This window comes from Jaculus jaculus, chromosome 14 (genome assembly GCF_020740685.1).
Source record: "Jaculus jaculus isolate mJacJac1 chromosome 14, mJacJac1.mat.Y.cur, whole genome shotgun sequence".
In the NCBI taxonomy this organism is placed as follows: domain Eukaryota; kingdom Metazoa; phylum Chordata; class Mammalia; order Rodentia; family Dipodidae; genus Jaculus; species Jaculus jaculus.
Window position 1 is genome coordinate 44,878,899 of NC_059115.1, and position 20,147 is coordinate 44,899,045.

At 36.9% G+C, this 20,147-nt stretch overlaps 1 protein-coding gene across 4 annotated transcripts in view; it reads left to right on the forward strand.

Moving 5' to 3' along the window:
• Cntn3 (contactin 3) overlaps positions 1 to 20,147 on the forward strand; it is a 443,276-nt gene that overhangs the window by 152,201 nt on the left and 270,928 nt on the right. For all 4 annotated transcript variants that reach the window (XM_004651504.2, XM_045133940.1, XM_045133938.1 and 1 more), the window contains one exon: positions 6,157 to 6,283. In XM_004651504.2, the coding sequence (XP_004651561.2) occupies positions 6,157 to 6,283 (127 nt within the window). The remainder of the gene's footprint in view (positions 1 to 6,156; positions 6,284 to 20,147) is intronic.

The following is a 20,147-nucleotide window of genomic DNA, read 5'->3' on the forward strand; positions in this document are numbered from 1 at the left end:
AAGGAAATTGATTTAGTCCTTTACAGATTTACCACTTTGTAGTGTACACAGTATACAACTTTTAAAAATATATGCTTATGTTATCCAAGCATATTTGTACACACCTTTAATCTCAGCACTCAGAAGGCAGAGATAGAAGGATTGCTGTGAGTTCAAGGCCACTCTGAGACTACATAGTGAATTTCAGGTCAGCCTGGGCTACAGAAAGATCCTACCTTGAAAAGGTAATATATATTTTAGTATGAATGTATTATATATCTACTTTATATATAATACAGCCATACCACAAACTCATAATGATATCCAAATGGTGACACAGACTCCCATTATTCCCCTTTCATTTTATAATTTCAATATTAAAATAGTAGCATGGCCCCACTTCTATTGTTTAAAAACTATCAAATCATTTTTAATGAGCTATGATCCAACTATTCCTTAGTTTGCTATTGGTTGAAGTGTGCTATTCCTCCTCTATCTGTAGTTTATATACTGTGGAGCTAATTTCAGGAACCTCAGAATGGGACCTTATTAGAGAATAGGGTCATTCTAGATATAAATTGTTACGATGAAGTCATGAAGGTGAGCCCTAATTCTGCAGGACTGAGGTCCTTGGAACAGGCGTAAATCTGGATAAAGTCTTGATTAGGGAAGATAACATTGAAAGACACAAGGAGGGACTGGAAAGATGGTTTAGTGGTTAAGATGTTTGTCTGCAAAGTCAAAGGATTCAGGTTCAATTCCCCAGTACCCACATACAGCGATGCACAAAGTGACACATGTACCTGGAGTTGATTTGCAGTGGCTAGAGACCCTGATGTATCTATTTTCTACGTCTGTCCCTTTTCCTTTCATCTCTATCTCTCTCTACTTTTAAATAAAAAAGAAATAAGTAAATACAATTTTAAAGATACTTAGAAGAGTTCCTTCCCCCATAGTCCTTATAAGAAACTAATTCTACTGCCATCTTGATTTCAGGCTGGATAGGTGTAAGCTAGAGCCGATGTATACTCTACCCTGTTTGCCATGTCAGCTTTTAACATGCTACAGGTGTCTTGCATTCAAATATCTGCGACAGAAATTAAGTATCCTAACACTGGCTACCTTACCCTGCCATAACATTAAAAATATGTAAGTGGAATTTTACTTTGGTCTTTTCTTGTTTCTTTAGCCTTTTCTTGCTTTCTGCCAATAATTCAAAAGAATGATGCTTTATTGAGGAAAAAAAGTATTTCCATCTTTAAACATGCTTTCCCTTTCTTTAGATCTTGGTGGTCTAGAATGTACTTCTCTCACTGTAAGCATATTATTTTTCATTCCTTAATCCAAGCTAGCACTCACTTTATGTTTATCTGATATCTTGGAAGTGTGTAGGATATTTCAATCCAGAGTCACTTACTCTTGTGTTCTGCCTACATTGGGGTTTACTGACTCAGCTCACTTTTAGAATTTATTCTGTCCATTTCCAAGGCCACTTCCTTCTCCCCTACCCCACAGAGATATGATGTTAAAACAGCAAGGAAAAATTGGATATGCTATCATTTCCCCTAGGAATTTCAGAAAGAACCTCACTTGTCTTTTAGGGATTTCATTTCTTTTAGTAAAGGTTAGGTAGCATCCTGGAATCCCTGTCTATTTCTTTTTGTCAGTCTTCATAAAAATTGTATAGCATATGACCATTAGAATTCACTGGATGCAGTTTGATTTTTATGGGACATTACCTTAGTAGCCCATAAAGCATGTACTTACATTGGAAGGCAGTTATTCCTAGTTGCCTGTGGGTGTTGACAGGAGAGTGGAGAATACCTTAGCATTGGAATTTGGACTTATTAGTCCTTTTTGGAAATGTTATACACCCTTTATTTTAGATTGTAAACTTAAAATAGATCTTTGGAGCCTGGCTAGCGTATCAAAAAAAAAAAAAAAAAAAGTCCCTGTCACAAAAAGCCAAGTTTAGCATCAATCTAAATGTTGCAGTGAATCCATTTAGTTAAGAAATAGCCACCCCCCCCCTTTCCAGTCAGTCTTCTTTGGCTGCCTATGAATATCTGTGTTATTTGTCAGAGTTTAATCCTTTTGAGAATCAAAATTAGTTGGATAATTTATTTCACATTAGGAAAGATTTCAGAATCTTTTCCTTTTAAGTTTATATTGCTGGCAGGAGACTAGAATATTACATCCCAGAATCTCTTATTACCTGTTTGGTGCCAGTACAAGAAGACTGAGTGGCTTTTTTCTTAGCAGGTAGCATGACCTAATTTGTCACATGGTTATTAATTTGTACTTACTTTTTTAAGATGTACAGGCTCCCAATGATTGCTGATGGTCCAGAGTGCCTTAGGGAGATTTACACTGCACCATGCTCACATGTCATTACTCTGGAGTCATTGGGGAACACTAAACTTGCAAAAGCAGGCTGATGGTTAATTTCTTTTGCCTATGACCATATTGATAGTAGTGTGGTTTTGTGGAAAAGGAAACAAAGCCAGAATATCTAGGCTGGAGTCTACTGTCAGTTATGTTGCTGCATTACTATTGTGGAGTTATTGAGCCACACTTGTGGGGGTTCCAAACAACATACAATGAGAAGGTAGGCTCTGGAATTAAGATATTAGTTTTATCAATCACTATCTATGAAATATAGTGTGTCTGATATAGGGATGTTTTGAAAAATATTTCATTAAACTAATTTTACAACACAGAAAGATCATGTTCTGGGAGCTAGGGATACAGTAGTACCAAACAGAAATGTAACAGGCACATAAATACCCCTTGATTCTTATGAGTCTTAAAGTACATTGACACACCCAACAACTTAACACTTTAGCTTAGAAATGAAGCATGTTGGAGTATAACTTGTTTACTTTTGTGATTTTAATACTGGCTGGGAGCTGCAGCTTCATGCTTCTTCCCAGCAGCATGAAATAAGATGGGACTAGATTTCATTAGCTTACGAAGATCCCATTCCAAGTATGATTTCTACTGAATGCATGTGACTTTTGTACCATATTACAGCTTGACATTTGTGAGTGTAACCCACATGTATATCTGTGGAACCATCTGTATAAATATATGTACTGTTTATGTATGGAAATATGTGAGATAGTGAGCTGGGCCTTATTATACCAGTTTGATGCATATGTGTTAGTAAAATTTAGAAGTGTTAGTAGCTCTTTGAAAACATTTAATCTTTAGGTTGCTGTTACTTACAAAGGAAAAAAATGAGCCCTTTTCCCCTATAACATGTTATCACTTGATAGGTCACCATTAAGTAAGATCAACGCTTAAGAGGAATAGTGAGGTGTGTTCTTCGAGGGTTGCAAAGAGAGTAAGGCTAATCTGTGCAGTGATGCTGCAGAAGACAGCTCAGACTTACTTCTCTGTGAGGTTCAAAGACACAGACTTTAACATTGCCCTTTCTTCTGAAACTGTACTTGCAATTTTAGTTTACTTTTCGAAAAAGACCCATAATAAGGCAGACAAAGGAAGGAACATACAAGGTAGACTCCTGAAGGTTCCAAATGCTTAACTTGTGTTGTATTCAAGATGTGTTAATCTGCTGTTATATATATGTGTTAATATACATTGAGTGTTGCCAAACAGAAAAGCTTTCTTATAAGTACCATCCTGACTGTTCAGGGGCTCCATATGGAGGTTGAACTTGGCTAATTTCAATAAAAAATCCAATATAGCCATATCTACCTTAAGCAAAGGCATGCCTATTAGCTGTGACATTAATTATGTCCCAGAACAATGTATAGAATTAGAATACTACAAAATTCTTTGCAAGAAGCTATCTTTGCATTGGTATGAAGTTAGTCATTCTGGAGTATACATAGAACAGTCAAAAATGTTATGCGGCCTAACTCATTCCCCTCACCACCCTAAAAAGCTCAACAGTCCTCTTACGTATACTGAGAATAACTTACAGTACTCACCTCTAAAAGTTTCCTGAATATTATAGAACCTATCTTGGCATTGAAGCCTCACCAGTATCTTTAGCTGCTGCTGTTTATTTATATCATGGATTTATGATTGTGTTGTAAGTTTATCATTGATATCATTGTGATAAATATCTGTATCAGTGTTCTAGCAGTTTGAAATAGCCAAAAATATAATTTCATTATTCCAGAGGCTTTGGGGCCTATTCAATTTTTATTTTCTTTGTCTCACTTTTCATATGTTCTCTGTCTCAGACTGATTATTCATTTTATTCATTCTTTCCTTCAATAGAAGTTTCTATGAAATTCTGGCAGGCATTCCAAGATAGAAGAGTAAAGAGTTTTTTTTTTTTAATTTCTATGAATTTTGTTGTTTTCATACATGTTCTAGCTGTGATTATACAACTGAGTAACATAAGCATTTGTTAATGACATTACAACTTGCTATGTCCAATACATAGTACAGTGAGGTAGATCTTGGTTGTTTTTTTTTTTTTGTGTGTGTGTGTATATATATGAAGGATATATGAAGGTGACCATTATCTTCAGAGAATTTTCAAGTTCTTTTAAAGCAAGAACACTTTTAGAAAGACATTTTGTCAGTGTTCCATTGGTTTCTCATATTTTTTAAATTTTATTTTACTTTTTTTTAATTTAATTTATTAGTTTTCTTTTCAGCAAATACAGGCAGTTTGGTACCATTGTTTAGGCTCATCTATGATCTACCCCCTCCCATTGGAACTGGATACCAACACAAAGGGGAAGGAGACCAACACAGAGAAAAAACAGCTCCTACCAAATCAGAGAGCCAGAGCCTCAGAGGCCCCCAACACCTCAGTACTGAAGCAGACCAAAAATGAACCCAACATGGCTCAGGGAAATTTTGCGGAAGAGGGGGCGGAAAGAATGTTAGAGTCACATGTTGGGTCATGATTTGCAGAGACATTTATCATACCAATAACTGTGGGCTAACTCCACAATGCACGACCCATTTACATCAACAAGGATGTTTCTCATATTTTTAATAATAAAATCCCTTTAAACTTTTAGGTTTTCTTTTGATTTATTAAAAGTGGAGATATCAGGCTGGAGAGATGGCTTAGCGGTTAAGCGCTTGCCTGTGAAGCCTAAGGACCCCGGTTCGAGGCTCGGTTCCCCAGGTCCCACGTTAGCCAGATGCACAAGGGGGCGCACGCGTCTGGAGTTCGTTTGCAGTGGCTGGAAGCCCAGGCACGCCCATTCTCTCTCTTTCCCTCTATGTGTCTTTCTCTCTATGTCTGTCGCTCTCAAATAAATAAATAAAAAATGAACCAAAAAAAAAAAAAGTGGAGAAATCGTGCTGGGGGGATGTTGCTCAGTGGTTAAAGGCACTCCCTTGCAAAACCTGATGGCCAGAGTTCAGTTGCCCAGTACTCACATAAGTCAGATGCACAAAGTGGTACAGCATCTGGAGTTCATTGGCAGTGGTAAGAGGCCCTGGTATACCCATTTTCATTCTCATCCTTTTTTTTTCCCTCTCTTTCCTTTCAAATAAATAATCAAAAAACATTTTTAAAAATGGGGAAATAAAATGCTCAGTCTTAAGAGTGGCATATCCCACCTATTCTATGATAAAACATTTTGTATAATTTAGTCACCAATGTGAAGGTATAGCCACTGTCATTAAAAGTAGTTATTACAAGTTTATTTGAAGTTAGAAGTGACTTTATTAATATGGTAATATTTATATGGTTCATTCTTGTAGTGATGTCGGCACACTGTGAGGAGTGGTTTGGGTGCTATTAGTTAACAAGGCAGTGCCCACATAACATGGTGATTAGTAGAGTGTACTAATATACTTGATGTTCTTTTTTAAAAAAAATATTTTGTGTATTTATTTTATTTATTTGAGAGTGACAGAGAGAGAAAGAGGCAGTAAGAGAGAGAGAGGGAGAGAGAGAGAGAATGGGCACACCAGGGTCTCCAGCCACTGCAAATGAACTCCAGACGCATGAGCCCCCTTGTGCATCTCGCTAACATGGGTCCTGAGGAACTGAGCCTCGAACCAGGGTCCTTAGGCTTCACAGGCAAGTGCTTAACCGCTAAGCCATCTCTTCAGCTCCTTGATGTTCTTTTATTTTAAAAGAGTTTGTTTTCTGCTTTCAATTCATGGAATTTAGCCTTCAAACATATTTCACTTATTTTCGTTTTTGTCTTTTTTATTCCCTTTCTCATATAGGCGAGCTTCTCTTACAAGGCCCTGTGTTTGTTCAAGAACCCAGCAACAGTGTTTTCCCAGTTGGTTCACAAGATAAAAAAGTAACTTTGAATTGTGAAGCAAGAGGCAACCCTCCACCTCATTACAGGTACAATTGAAACACTGAAAATGCAAATAAAAGTATAGAAATTGTGTTTTATTTTACTTCAACATTTTATGTCAACAGGAAGAAATAATATAAAATATTGGAGTTGAATAGTATGCTCAACAGCTCTGCTTCTATGAGCATTTGAATCTTTATGGTGCTATCTATCAACAAAAGGAAGGATATAGGAGGATCTCCTAAGCATCTATCTTTTCACAGATGTGTAGTGTACCTGAATCTATAAATCAGACTTACCTCTAGTCATCAGAAATATATCTGCTGTGGGAGGTGGAGTTAAATGGAATTAAACCATATTGATACTTCAGTACACCACCTTCCTCTACTTACACTAGGAGTGGGTTTGGAGTTTGATTAAATATAAAAAGAATAAAACATAATTTGTTCAACTTATTTTAATTATCATTGAAGACGAAGTATAATATTATATCTTTTGTCCTGTTAAAGTATTTTTAAGACTACATAAAACCTGAAACCTGAATACTTTTAATGATTATAGTAAGGTATATGGGGAGAGGAAAGAATTGAATTCTCTTCACTTTTAGATAAAACATTTTGAGGTGATAGGGGATGAGTTGATTTGGAGGGGTATTTACTTGATTAAATAACACTAGGTTAATGATTTCTAGTTTTAAGGGTGCTTAGGGCACCTAATTTAATGAAGAGATGAATTATTTAAAAGTGGCATATGCTGCTTTCATACCAGTGGCTGGGGAAAGAACTCTTGGCTCCTCATGGCAACCTGCTCCTTCCAGTACTGGTGATCATATGCTTCAAACTGTTTATAGATGTCTGCTCAGCACAACATTCATGTGCCCTGTGGAAGAAGCAAGGCTCACCCTATATTAATAAAACCCCAAAGCTTCAGAGTTGTCGCTCAGATTCTATTGAGCTTCTGTCATTCTCAGAAGCCATATAACTAATAGAAGCTGACAGTCCTTGTTAAATAAGGTCAGTTTGGAGTTAGAATGCAGCCATTCAGTTTTGTGTACTTTGTTGTACTCAAGGCCAGTCCTTTTCAACTGTACTCAGCAGTGTCCTTACCTAGAGCATCAACAGTGTCCTTCCAGCAAAATGAACATTATCATTCCAGGTTATCTCTTCCAAATCAACTGAGGCAAGAAACCTGTATTTCTTGGTCTCTAATTGATCCTATAGAAATAAGAAAGTTATAACTGACCAGTAAGGAAATGAGTAACAATTTTATGAGCTACTTAGATCAATCAGATATCAATATAGGCAACACCTTATTCTTTTTTTGTGGGGAAATCAACAGAACATTTGATAAGCTTCTATCCTGGATGTTTTCATTCCAACAATTTGTAGGGCATCCTGAGATCTTTTTAGATGTATTTGTTTCTCTTAGAAATGAAGAATATGCTATATCATAGCTATAAATATGATGCCATCTCCTGTAAGTGACTCACATGTGAATTCTCATTCTGTTGTCATGGCAGTTACATTTCGTGATATTTACCCTATCACTAACTTGGTAATAAATGCATTCAAAAAGTATGAAACTACAAGGTTTAGTCATATAGGAGTGCAGTTATTAATAAGTAGATTAATTATGCTTGTATAGTTTTATCTAATAGCTAGATGTCTTTAGCTTAGCACTGACATTTATTGGAATGCCATAGAGTCTGAGTGCATGTATATAATTTTGAGGAGGAAGTTATGGGATTTACATATTCACACTTCTGTTTAATGTCTGTCTAGTGATATCATTCTGGCATTTGTGTCTTTCAGATTTAAAGATACCTGTAACTGAGACTAAAAAATGTATAACTTCAATAGATTTGTTGCTTTTAAATTTAATAAATGAGGAACTTTAAGATGCTAAGCATTTTTGTCAAAACTCTTGCTCTGTAGCCAAATAGAGTAGACCCTTTTCTTTTAAAAATATTTATTTATTTGAGAAAGAGAGAGAGAGAGAGAGAGAGAGACAGAGAGGGAAAGAACACACACACCAAGAGCTTCTAGTCACTTCATTTGAACTCCAGACACATGTGCCACCTTGTGTATCTGGCTTACATGGGTACTGGGGAATTTAACCTGGATCCTTAGGCTTTTCAGGTAAGTGTCTAAACCACTAAGCCGACTCTTCAGCCCAGAGCAGACAGTTCTTCTAGCTTTAAAGACTTTCTAAAGTTAAATTTCTAAACACTATGCAATTTTACTTAAACTAAAGATTGTAATCACTAGGAATTGAGGGGTTGAAAAGCACAGGAGATTCCCTTAGTCTAAGTAATTTTCTTTTCCCATAACAAGAAACCATTTATGGTTATTTGTGTTTTCTAAGAAATATATTTTTGGGCTCAGAGATGGTTTAGTGGTTAAAGGTACTTGATTGCAAATTCTGCTGGCCCAAGTTTGATTCCCCAGTGCTCCCATAAAGCCAAATGCACTAAGTGTCATATGTATCTGGAGTTAGTTTATAGCAGCAAGATGGCCTAGCATGTGCATTTTCTCTCTCTTTCTCACTGACAAATTAAAATATTGAAAAGGAAATAGGTAGTGCCTGAGTGATTAGGAGACAGAAAAAAGAAAGTTGCCATTATAACCATATCAACTTAAATGGCCTCTTCATCATTATTTTTTCCTGAGTTATGCCTTTAATAGTAAGCTAGATAACATTCCATATTGTTCTTTAAATGAATGACAAGAAAGCACCTTGGTTTATTCTTGTGTTTTGCTAGCCTTCAATATTGTGGACAAATAGCATAGATGAGTTATATTATTAATAACAATAGGAACAATTTTACCTTAACCAATAAAAAGATAATTATGCACATATTATACATATTTATACATATAGTCAGATATTAATGCATATTTAATATATAGTTATAATTTTTAACAGATATGAAGATAGCCTGTCAAGGAGAAAATTTGGGAAGTAAAATCAGTCACTTGTTAAAGGTGATCCTAACCTGTTTCTAAAGGTTATGGATAAAGCTTAAAGTCTCATAAAATAGTGTGCTTTAGCAGCCTACAGGCTGCCTTGGACACTGAGGTGAACAGGTCCCTCAGGAGAGATCTTATCCTTATTGTCTCCCCATTGCATAAAGAGAGCTCTTGACTGCCATATTAGAAACCCAAAAGTTCAGACAGTCTCATGAGAAATTACTTGTCTTAAGGTTTAATTGAGAATTTTATTCTTTCTCTTACATTTCTCTGCCTAAGCCCTAAAGCCTATTTTTAAAGGTTAATTAGTACTCAGTCTTACTGCAATTGCTGGTGGTGCTGACAGAGGTTACCCTGAGGAAGTGTTAATACATTTGTTTTAATGGGAAGGACTTTTTTCTTGTCTTTCATGGGGTTAGATGTCTAACATTGGCTGGAGGTCTGCAGCGCAGCTTCCTGGTCTTGTCCGCTTTTGCCTTTCTGTGTTTGAAGAACCATATATTTGAACTAAACTGGAGTAAAATGTGTAAATCAGAATCCAGAGCAGGGAAGTCACATGACTGAATGAGGTGGGCCTACCTGAAGCACATGTGAATTCATTGAATAATGACTGATTACCCAGCCATTGTGCCACAAGCCTATAAAATGGTCATAACTTGTTGACAAGTTTGGTCCATCATCAATACCCAGTGTCTAATTTGAGTGTTAATTCTACATTGATTTTCAGAAATAATATAGGCTGAATAAAATAACTCCTAAAGCTAGATGTGGATATCTGGAAGTAATGCACTTTGATGTCTTAGTCTCTTTCAGGTTTAGATAATCAATGTTGGGGGCCCTTCAATTTAGACCAATTATGTTAAATAAAAAAACAAATTACTACTTCAGTCACACCAACCTCATTTCCATTGCTTGTTAGGCATGCTTCTTAAGACAGCTACCACCTTGGGCAGCATAGATATTGTGTATCTATTTCTAGAATTTTGTATCAGTTAACCACTACTCCAATCCGACTCTGGACTCACATCATCTTACAAATGCTCTTTCATTGTTTCCCCTCACAATAGAATGGTGAGAATATCATACTCACTCAGTTTTAGCAAAGAAGCAAGCTATTTTACTATGGGTCAGTATGAGGAATCCTGGATATACAAGTAGAATAGGGTAAATGTGCTACATGGTAGAGTTTGTTCTGGATTCAGTTTCCTTATTCTATGTAATGAAGTCACATCCTGCATATGTTTAAATCACTGAGAGTCAACTAATGGTATTTAGTGTAAGAAAGAAAGGAAACATAAAATGTATAGTAATTTCTGCTCATCATTTATTCATGGAATGTGGCAAAGTTATATACACACATATATGTACAAAGTATATATGCATATGTATATAAAGTACTAAATATCTACTTTGATATAGCGCCCTATCTTTCTATATGTGTGTACAATGAAGATACCATTAAAGCTACTTAGGGGCAGTTACATTTAATTTATAGAATGTATAATGCATATATGTTATATAGTAACATAATTTATATGCTATCCACTGTATACCTTATGTCATATCATATATCATAATAAATTACATTTTAACCATGGATTTAATTCAGTGCAATTTGTCCTTATATATTTCTTACTAACATGTAAGATCTGGTATATTACTTACTTTTATGACCAAGGCACATACTATTTGTTGTTTCTCCAAATTCTCATGACTCTTAGGACACTATCATCTTTTCTGCCAGAATTCCAAACATGATTCTCCATACTTATCTTTTTTTTTTTATTTATTTTTTATTATTTATTTGAGAGCGACAGACACAGAGAAAGACAGATAGAGGAAGAGAGAATGGGCGCGCCAGGGCTTCCAGCCTCTGCAAATGAATTCCAGATGCGTGCGCCCCCTTGTGCATCTGGCTAACGTGGGACCTGGGGAACCGAGCCTCGAACCGGGGTCCTTAGGCTTCACAGGCAAGCACTTAACCACTAAGCCATCTCTCCAGCCCTCTCCATATTTATCTTTAAGCTCAACTTATTTCTCTCCTCACTTCTCCATCTGCTGAACTACTCCCAGTCCCTTCCTAATGAAATCACTAATTACTCAGTATTTAATGAAATACTAAAATAAATAATAGCTATAATGCCAGAAGTAGTCACCTCATATAGGCTATTTGGCCATGTGCCATCTTTCTCCCAAAGTCTTCCTGATACTCTTAGCTATGGGGGCACCTCATTGCAACATTGTGTTTGCCCATTGTACCTCAACCTACCCAGATGTCTCCTAAGAGTGAAGCTCATGTATTTGTCATCTGTACCTTACAGCTGCCTAGCCAATAGTGAGTGCACATTTAGTGGCATGGAAAAGATATGGAATAAAACAGGAGGGGATAGGTCATGGATGAGCCTAATAATGGTACCAAATTGACTTTATTTGCTGAACAAAAAACTAATTAATAAAAAATTTTAGAACAAAGATATGGAATAAAATTCACATGGGGAATGATGAAGTGAGTTTGGCATGGGGTCATATTTCAGAAATGAAGAATTTCAGGAAAGACTACAGGGTCAGAAGTGGGTTTAGTTGGTCCTAAGTGATGTATTAGAAGTTAGGTGGAGTCTTCTCTTTGACGGCAGTTTGGAGAGTTTGTCTTGAGGTATAAAACATCGCCGTCTATGGCTGGAGGGATGGCTTAATGGTTGACTCTAGGTTTCAAAGCTAAAAGACCTACGTTTTTTTCTCCAGGACCCACAAAAGCCAGATGCTCAAGGTGGCATATGGAGTTTGAAGTGGTTGAAGGTCATAGCGTGCCTAATTTCTCTCTCTATATATGCCTCTTTCTCTCTCAAATATAAATAAAAATAAAATATATGAAGCAAAGATCACTGTCTAGAATCTCAGGACTGCTGACATCATCCAGATTTAATCAACTGAAAGCAAAGAGGCAGGCTTTTTCATTAGTGTCATCAGAAGCCCCTGATTATATCAGAAAAAAAAAAAAATGAACTACAGATACAACCGCATTACAAGGAGTCCCTTCCTAGCAGGAAAGTTCATATTTTACACATTCAGGCTATCCTATTGCTCAGTTAATCACAGCTTTGTTTCTTGTTATACAGCTGCTTATTTCTCAGTGGGGCAAGAAGAGATAGGAACCATACTGATCAAACACAAATGGACACATGTGGGTCACATTTGAATTCCTAACAAACGGCAGAGGTGTGAGATGCTCTGATCAGCTGGTTCAATGTCTTGTGAACTGTGGTATCTTCAAAAGAGAAAGAGGAAGCTCATTAAAATATATTTAGGGAAGGCATAAATAGCAAGCATCATCTATAGCTACTTGGAATCATTTTGGGATAATCACTGATGACTTTGAAATAAGCAATAACCAGTAAACTACACCTCTGATTTTCATCCAGTAGAACTCTAATCAATTTCACATGTATTCTTATTTGGACATATGTGTATCTTTCAAAATGTAGTAATGAATGAGAAATAGGAATCTGTATAATAAAATATAATTTAAAAATTCAACTAAAAATGCATAGGATCACAACTTAACTCATTTATATCTTCAGCAATTACCGCTGAAACCTAACTAGTTATTTATTTTTTGGTAAAGTGTTGAATATGCTAATTCAGATATTCATTTCTTTAGGGCTGCAATTATTCTCATCACTTCAGTAAACATATTAACAAACATTGCATTTGAGCACAAATGCATTTGCTTTCTAACTTGAAAGCTGCACCTAAAGCCACAGATTGCTTCTGTGATTAAATTCCTAATTTTCATGTCAAACCTCAAATAAAGTATTACGTATTGATTTAACAAGTATTGTACTTGGGTGCATTTCTAAAACCTAACCCCACGTCTCAAAAGAGTTCATCTATTTTTTCTATTTTTTTTTATCTTTAGACACAAATGTAAAATTTGCTTTTCTCCAGAATGTACCTGATAAGATTGCATGTGATAAGGTGAGCACCCTAAAGGAATATCATGTTATACAATCAATTTAGGGTTGGATTATATCTTATTATTTTTCCAAGCACCCAAATATATCTACTTTGTTTTTGGTTCTATTAGTTTCAATTTCAAAGGATGATATTACCTGACTTTATTAACAAGTTCAAGAGGAAGAATAAGTTTAGAATTTGTTGCCTTACATCACAGAGACAGTAAAATATATCTACATTTATGTTCATTATTACCACCCTCTACTACTGTGGTTTTGGTTAAGAAGTTATGTCTAATCACAACTAGAATGATTAATAACCAATACAGTAAATTGAAACAATCATTCATTAATTTTCTTTTGTTTAGTACTATGACAATATAACTTGCTGAAATTAGTGCAGACTATTTGTAGTTTGTATATGGATATTGCACAAAATTACATTACTTCATTAAGCAAACTTTAGTGAGTAGCTAGCTATCATGTACTAGCTATGATGCCTAAGAGTAGAATTTTGTGTGAAAGATATAGTCAACATGAAATAAAGCTTTTAAGTCTTAAAAAAGTACTTTTAAACCTTGAAATATTAGGCTTTATATTTAGCATACTCATACGAATTTTTGTTATCACATAACATTCACCCCATTCACATATTCATATTCCTATCCCCTACCCCTCTTTATTTCTCTCATTGAACTTGTACATAGTATCGGGAAGCAATGATTCAAATACCTTTACCCATTGATTTTTAAAAATATTTTATTTTTTTTATTAATTTGAGACAGAGAGAGAGATACAGAAATAGGCAGGGAAAGAGAGAGAGAAGGAGAGAATGAGTACACCAGGGCCTCCAGCCACTGCAAACGAACTCCAGATGTGTGCACCCCCTTGTGCATCTGGATAACATGGGTTTTGGGGAATCAAACCTGGGTCCTTTGGGTTTGCAGCAAGTGCCTTAACCACTGAGCCATCTCTCTAGCACCCCAACTGATATTTTATTATTATTATTAAGTAGTTGTGTACACACATCATATGTTGATACGATGATTTCCCTACTCCCTGTCCCCACTCCACTGAAGGTCATCATTAGTGGGGTTGCTGGTATTTACCATGGAGTTGTGGGTTAGTTATGAGTTGTGAGAGCAGCAATCTGTGATTGTGGGGAAGGCTTTGTGTCCAGATATTCCTTCCCACCCAGTGGCTCTTACATTCTTCCCCACCCCTCTTCTGCAAACTTCCCTGAGCCTGGGTGGGTGGGCTTTAATTCTACCTTAGTGTTGATTTCTCAATAGTTTCTGGATTTCTGCTTTGGTGCATTTTGACTATCCTCAGTGTCTGTCTGCAACAACCATTGATAGTTTTATCTTCATGAAAATAACAGTGATAGGTTTTTATCATTCACAAACATTGTTTGCTATTTTTGACATATCTCCTATATCAGACACATTATGCTTCATAGTGAAGAACCTAAAAGTATTGCCCCAAAGACATGCAGCTAAGATAAAGATTTTTTTTTTTTTTTGCACCACCATGAGAGGGAGTTCTGAATTAGAAACCAATATTTGATCAAATCAGTCTTGGTACAATATTCTTACTCCTTTCACTTGTTTAATCTGTGTATCTGATATGCAAAGGATGGAACACACATAGAAAGAAAGTAATCAGAAATTCATCCACTAAGCTAGGCCAGCAATCCAGAACTATTTTTAACACCATAAGTATTCATATCTATGCATTCACCAAGATGCAAATTCCCATAGAGCCTTCACAGAAAACAGTTCCAGAGCTTATTCAGTAAAGACCAATAGGTTCATGAAATATGAATTTCTCACTTGCAGATTCTAAACACAAATCCCAATTCATGTAGAATGAGTATCTGAAAACTGAAGGCTGACAATGAGCTTACAAGGCTAGTCAAGAGTGCTACAACATGATGGTTATGCAAAGATGCTTAATCCTGTGACATTTACCAATGAGCTCAAATGACAAGGTGAGCCTGCTTCCAAAGCACAAGGTAAATGTTATACGGTGGAGATGCTGCCCTGTGTAGCCCCATGAACTGCAGCACTGTCTGCTCCTGCTCATTGCATTAAGCCTTATAGAATGGAATTGCAGTATGCATACTCAATTTTATGAAGTTTTAGATAATTTCCACATTTTAGAAGTATTGTATTCTCATACTTCAGTGTTACTGATGGACTTCAGAATTCCTCAATAAAAGAGGGAATCTACCTTTTACAAAGGATTGTGATTGTGCAAAACTACCAACCAGGGTCTATTTCTATGAGCTTCCCAAATTTATTACCTGGATGTGACATACCTGCCATTCTCTCCTACTAAGTGTTGTGCTCATGAAGCCAGAACATGTGGGTTGCACTATCCATCAAAGAAAATGAGTCTTATTCACAAATATTAGACATATACTATATCAAGCAGTAGCTGTGGGGGCCTTCAGTTTTCTAGCATATTTCTTTCTTGTAATCTACTTTTTATGTGTTTGTACATGTGCCTGATGTGCATGCCTATATTGATGGCTAGTTCCACATGTTTATGTTTGTGGGTACATTGTATGTATGGCAATGTGTGAACATATGTGTGTATGTGTAGAGATAAGAGGGTGACATACTGTATCTTTCTTGGTCACACTCTAACTTACTTTTTGAACCCATAGTTCCGACATTAGGCTAGAATATCAAGCCAGAAAGTTCTTGGGAATGGTTTCCCCATTGCTGTGGTACTAGACAATTCTTGATATTTTATGTGTGTTCTGGGATCCAATCTCATGCCTTCATGCTTGTGGGGCACACATTTTACCCAGTATGCCATCTCTTCACCAGAATATTTCCTATGCAGATAAAAGTACAAGATATAATATGTAGAAGTCAGGTCAAAATATGAATACTTTGATTTAGGAACATAGGCACATAGTCCTGTTTCTCAAGGTAAAATAACCTTTGGATATCCAGGCTTAGACCTTTACTCATACATTTCAGAGTTTAAACAAAGGCAAACCCTTTGAATTCACATACTTTTAGCAACAGAAAAAAATATTAATAATTAATGAGATATTGAGATTTTTTATATCACCATGAGATGAGCTATATTTAATGATGAATAGTGGTAGAAAGGAAAAAAATAATTATATTGGTTTGTTAATAGAAAATTAGCATTCTTTAATGTAACTAAAGGATGTCATAGCTCTGAACAGTTAGCCAAAATAGGCACCAATGTTTCTGGGATGGCAGAAGCATATTTAACAGAGAATAGTTCTTGCTTTGTTGCATAGTGAACTGATATAGTAAAAATGTCTATATGAAGACAGGAGTGAGAAACATCTATGCATAATGGAACAAATCTTTGTTTCCTCCTTAGTTGAACCAAGATGATAGCTTTTAGATTATAGATACTTACTGAAATAATTTCTCACTCTTAGTATGATCACTTACATCTTTCAACAAATTGGCAAGAGAAAGTATATCTCCATACTTTTATTTATCTTATAATTTTCCATATAGCTTCTGTGCTTTTATTATTTATTAGCTAAACATGAAAACATAATTTTGAATGAAACCAGCAGGCACACTTAGTCCCAAACATTCTACACCTCAGCTATTTTTTTTTTCTTTAGAAACAACTTAGTAACAAAAATACAAGTACTCCTTGGTCATAGATTCTTCAAATTAAAAGAATGTGCAGTTAACTGCAACTTTATGGTTTTAAGTGCAAAGCCATTTTTTGTTGTTGTTTCCCTCAGGCATTGAGTTGCTTAGTAGCTAACAAAGTGTTCACTTAAAAACTTAAGCCCACTCACTTGGCTTACTGCCAGATTCATTCTATAAAGGTCAAGGGTAGCATATGTTTTGACCCTCCTTTTGATAACTCTCCAGGTAAGCTCCAAATGCAGAAACATATGTGGAGGACAGCCTGTTCCTTGTGAAAGGTAATGGCCAGAAGTACTGAATGTAGAACCAACATGGTCTTGCTGGCAATTGAGCAGCAGAGAAACACAGGGATAGAGGGTTTGGCAGCCATCATAAAGGCAATCTCCAGTGTTCATGATGGCACCTACCAACCCAGGGATGCTGGTGTTCTTATAGCACAGGGAAAAAAAATGTTGCATACAGCTGTCTGGAAAACCCTGTCAGAAGTATGGCATTGACTTTTCTTTATCTGTGAAAGCTGTAGGTTCAGGGAAATTCAGTAATTTTCCCATAGTCATTTGATTGGAAAAGTCGTCACTGTTAGATTCCAAGATTCACAGTGGAGGGCCAAGACGAGGAGTTTCTTGAAGACTTTATTGTAACTGAAGGGAGGAGGAAGGTAGATGGTAGGGGAAGGGAGAGAGAAGAGGAGAGGAACGAGATGGAGAAATGTGGAGAAGTGGGAAGAAGATAGAAGAGAGAAATGGGCTACATGCAGCAAATAGAGAAGGGCATAAATATGGCTATGTATATAACTGTAGTATGGGAGCAAAAAAGAGAGTAAAGGCAGCTCAGAAAGTAGGTTTTATGGGGGAAGAGAGAAAGTGTTCCATGAGAGAATGGCCTTGGGTGGCATGCAAAGGTGCAGATTGAGGGAAAGTGATCTTCTTAGCACCAAGTTATGCTCCATCACTGTACCATGAACTAGTCCCATAGCCCTAAGGTTAACATGGACAAGTTGGCAGGGGAGAGTAACTAAGGGGTGAGTAAAGAGATATGAGACTTAACCATCACCCAGCTAGTAAAGGAGTTGCCTTACTCGTGAATGGGTTACTCTGATGGGTTAGGCAAGGTGGTAGTGAACTGGGAGAAGAACCAGGTCCCCATAGGCAGCTTAAAACCTTCCAGTACTCACCTTTCCACAACAGTCTCCATACTGCTTTTGCTTCCCAGGGAGGTGGGGAGCTTATGGCTCAAGATAAGGATGAACCAGTGGTGGGGCTTTCAATGGGCCACCAAGCAAACTGATAACCTGATACATGGTTAGCTATTGCTCCCTGGCCCTAAACCAGCAAAAACCAACACACAAAGTCAAGGTAATGAATTGGCATAGCTAACTTCTATTTCAAACACCCTCCTAAGTTTTCAGCCACAATCATAGCCTTTAACAGACACAAAATTCAAACCAATAGTAATAGAATACAGTTAATTATTTCTTTTTTTAGAATATTTTTTTAAATTTTGTTCAGTTTTATTTATTTATTTGAGAGTGACAGAGAGAGAAAGAGGCAGATAGGGAGAGAGAGAGAGAGAATTGGTGCGCCAGGGCTTCCAGCCACTGCAAATGAACTCCAGATGCGTGTGCCCCCTTGTGCATCTGGCTAAGGTTGGTCCTAGAGAATCAAGCCTTGAGCCGGGATCCTTAGGCTTCACTTGCAAGCGCTTAACCGCTAAGCCATCTCTCCAACCTAAGTTAATTATTTCTTACCAAGTTTGCAAAGAATACACACAACTCAAGTCATTATGGGCAGACACAGCTTCTGCACCCACCTCAATAAATACTTCTCTGGACAAATTCTTGTGGTGACCAGATATTTGTTGTTTCCTGCTGTGTCTTCTTTGATTCTATAAGGTATGTGAAGTTGTATCCTTGACTCTCTGAGGCATATTCACTTGTTCTTTATGACAGCTCAAGTTTACTTTGCCCTGCCCTCAGCTTCATTATTTAGGAAGGTCCTAGGGAATCTTCTAGAACCTTAGGCTGTCTCATCCAAGCATGGAAGCATTCTTTAGTCCTACACTAGGAAGCCCAACTGATATATGAATCCCATTTCATTTTTTTGTTTGTTTGTTTTTTTTTAGTCTCACACACTAGTCCGGGCTGACATGGAATTCACTAGGTAGTCTCAGGGTGGCCTTGAACTTGAACTCATAGCAATCCTCCTACCTCTGCTTTCTGAGTGCTGGGATTAAAGGTGTGCACCATCATGCTTAGTTCCCATTTCTTTTCATGACATGGCACTCCTGCCTGAAACTGGAAAGATTAAGTTAAGGCCTGGAACTAATCAGGAATGAGACAACTGGGAATAATTATGTACAAGAATGCAATTGCCTTGAAGAAAATGGGACCATTGATAATGACTTCACAACTGAGTATATTGTCAGGCTTCTAGACCCTCACACGCTATTCCACCAAATTCAAGAAAAGAAGGAAGAAAATGCTTTCTAATCAGAGTTGTTGAATATGAAATTGACCATATTAAGAGAGGAAAGCTCTTCCCGGCCCTGTCTACCATAGGCAAACCACATCTGCTTGTTGTAGAAGGGAAGAAACAGAGATGTTCTTCTGTTATTTGAACATGTGTATGAATGGTTGCAGATCTCCTAAGGAGCTAAAGGAAGGATGCTTATTCAGCAGATGGATTTGGAGCAGTCCCTGAGTCTACATTTCTAACACTCTAATCTGCTGCTGTCCTTGTTCTGCACCTTGAGTATTTGAGTATTGGATAGCCATACAGAATGTGATATGCAACTTTCCTTTCACTTCCACCTTTAATTTCCCTAATCCTTGGACCAGAGTGACTAAAAGAAGATGAGAAAAAAGGAGGACTCAAAAGGGCTCTATTTTTCTTAGTCAAAATAGAAAATTAGTAAACCAAAATGCTTGTGACTATGGATTTGCCTTTGGAAGTATTGTAAAAGGAAATCTACAAGGAAACCAAGTGAAACCAGTAGCAGAAATCCACATGAGAAATTGGAAACTACTTTCCCTTTTTTTCCCTTTATTTGTGTGTGAAGGGGGAGGGATGAGCATGTATGTGTTTGTGTGTGAGAGGGGAGGGATGAGCATGTATGTGTATGCATGTTTGCAGGTGGGTGGACACATATAATGGTACACATGAAGAGGCTAGAGGACAACTTCAGAGTGTTGATCCTTGCCTTCTTCCTTGGTTGAGACATGGTGCCTGCCTATTAATAGTTCTGCACTGTTAACACCAAACTAGATGTCCTGAGAGTCTCAGGATTCTCTTGGCTCTATCCCCAGTGCAGTAGGAAGTTGGGAATACA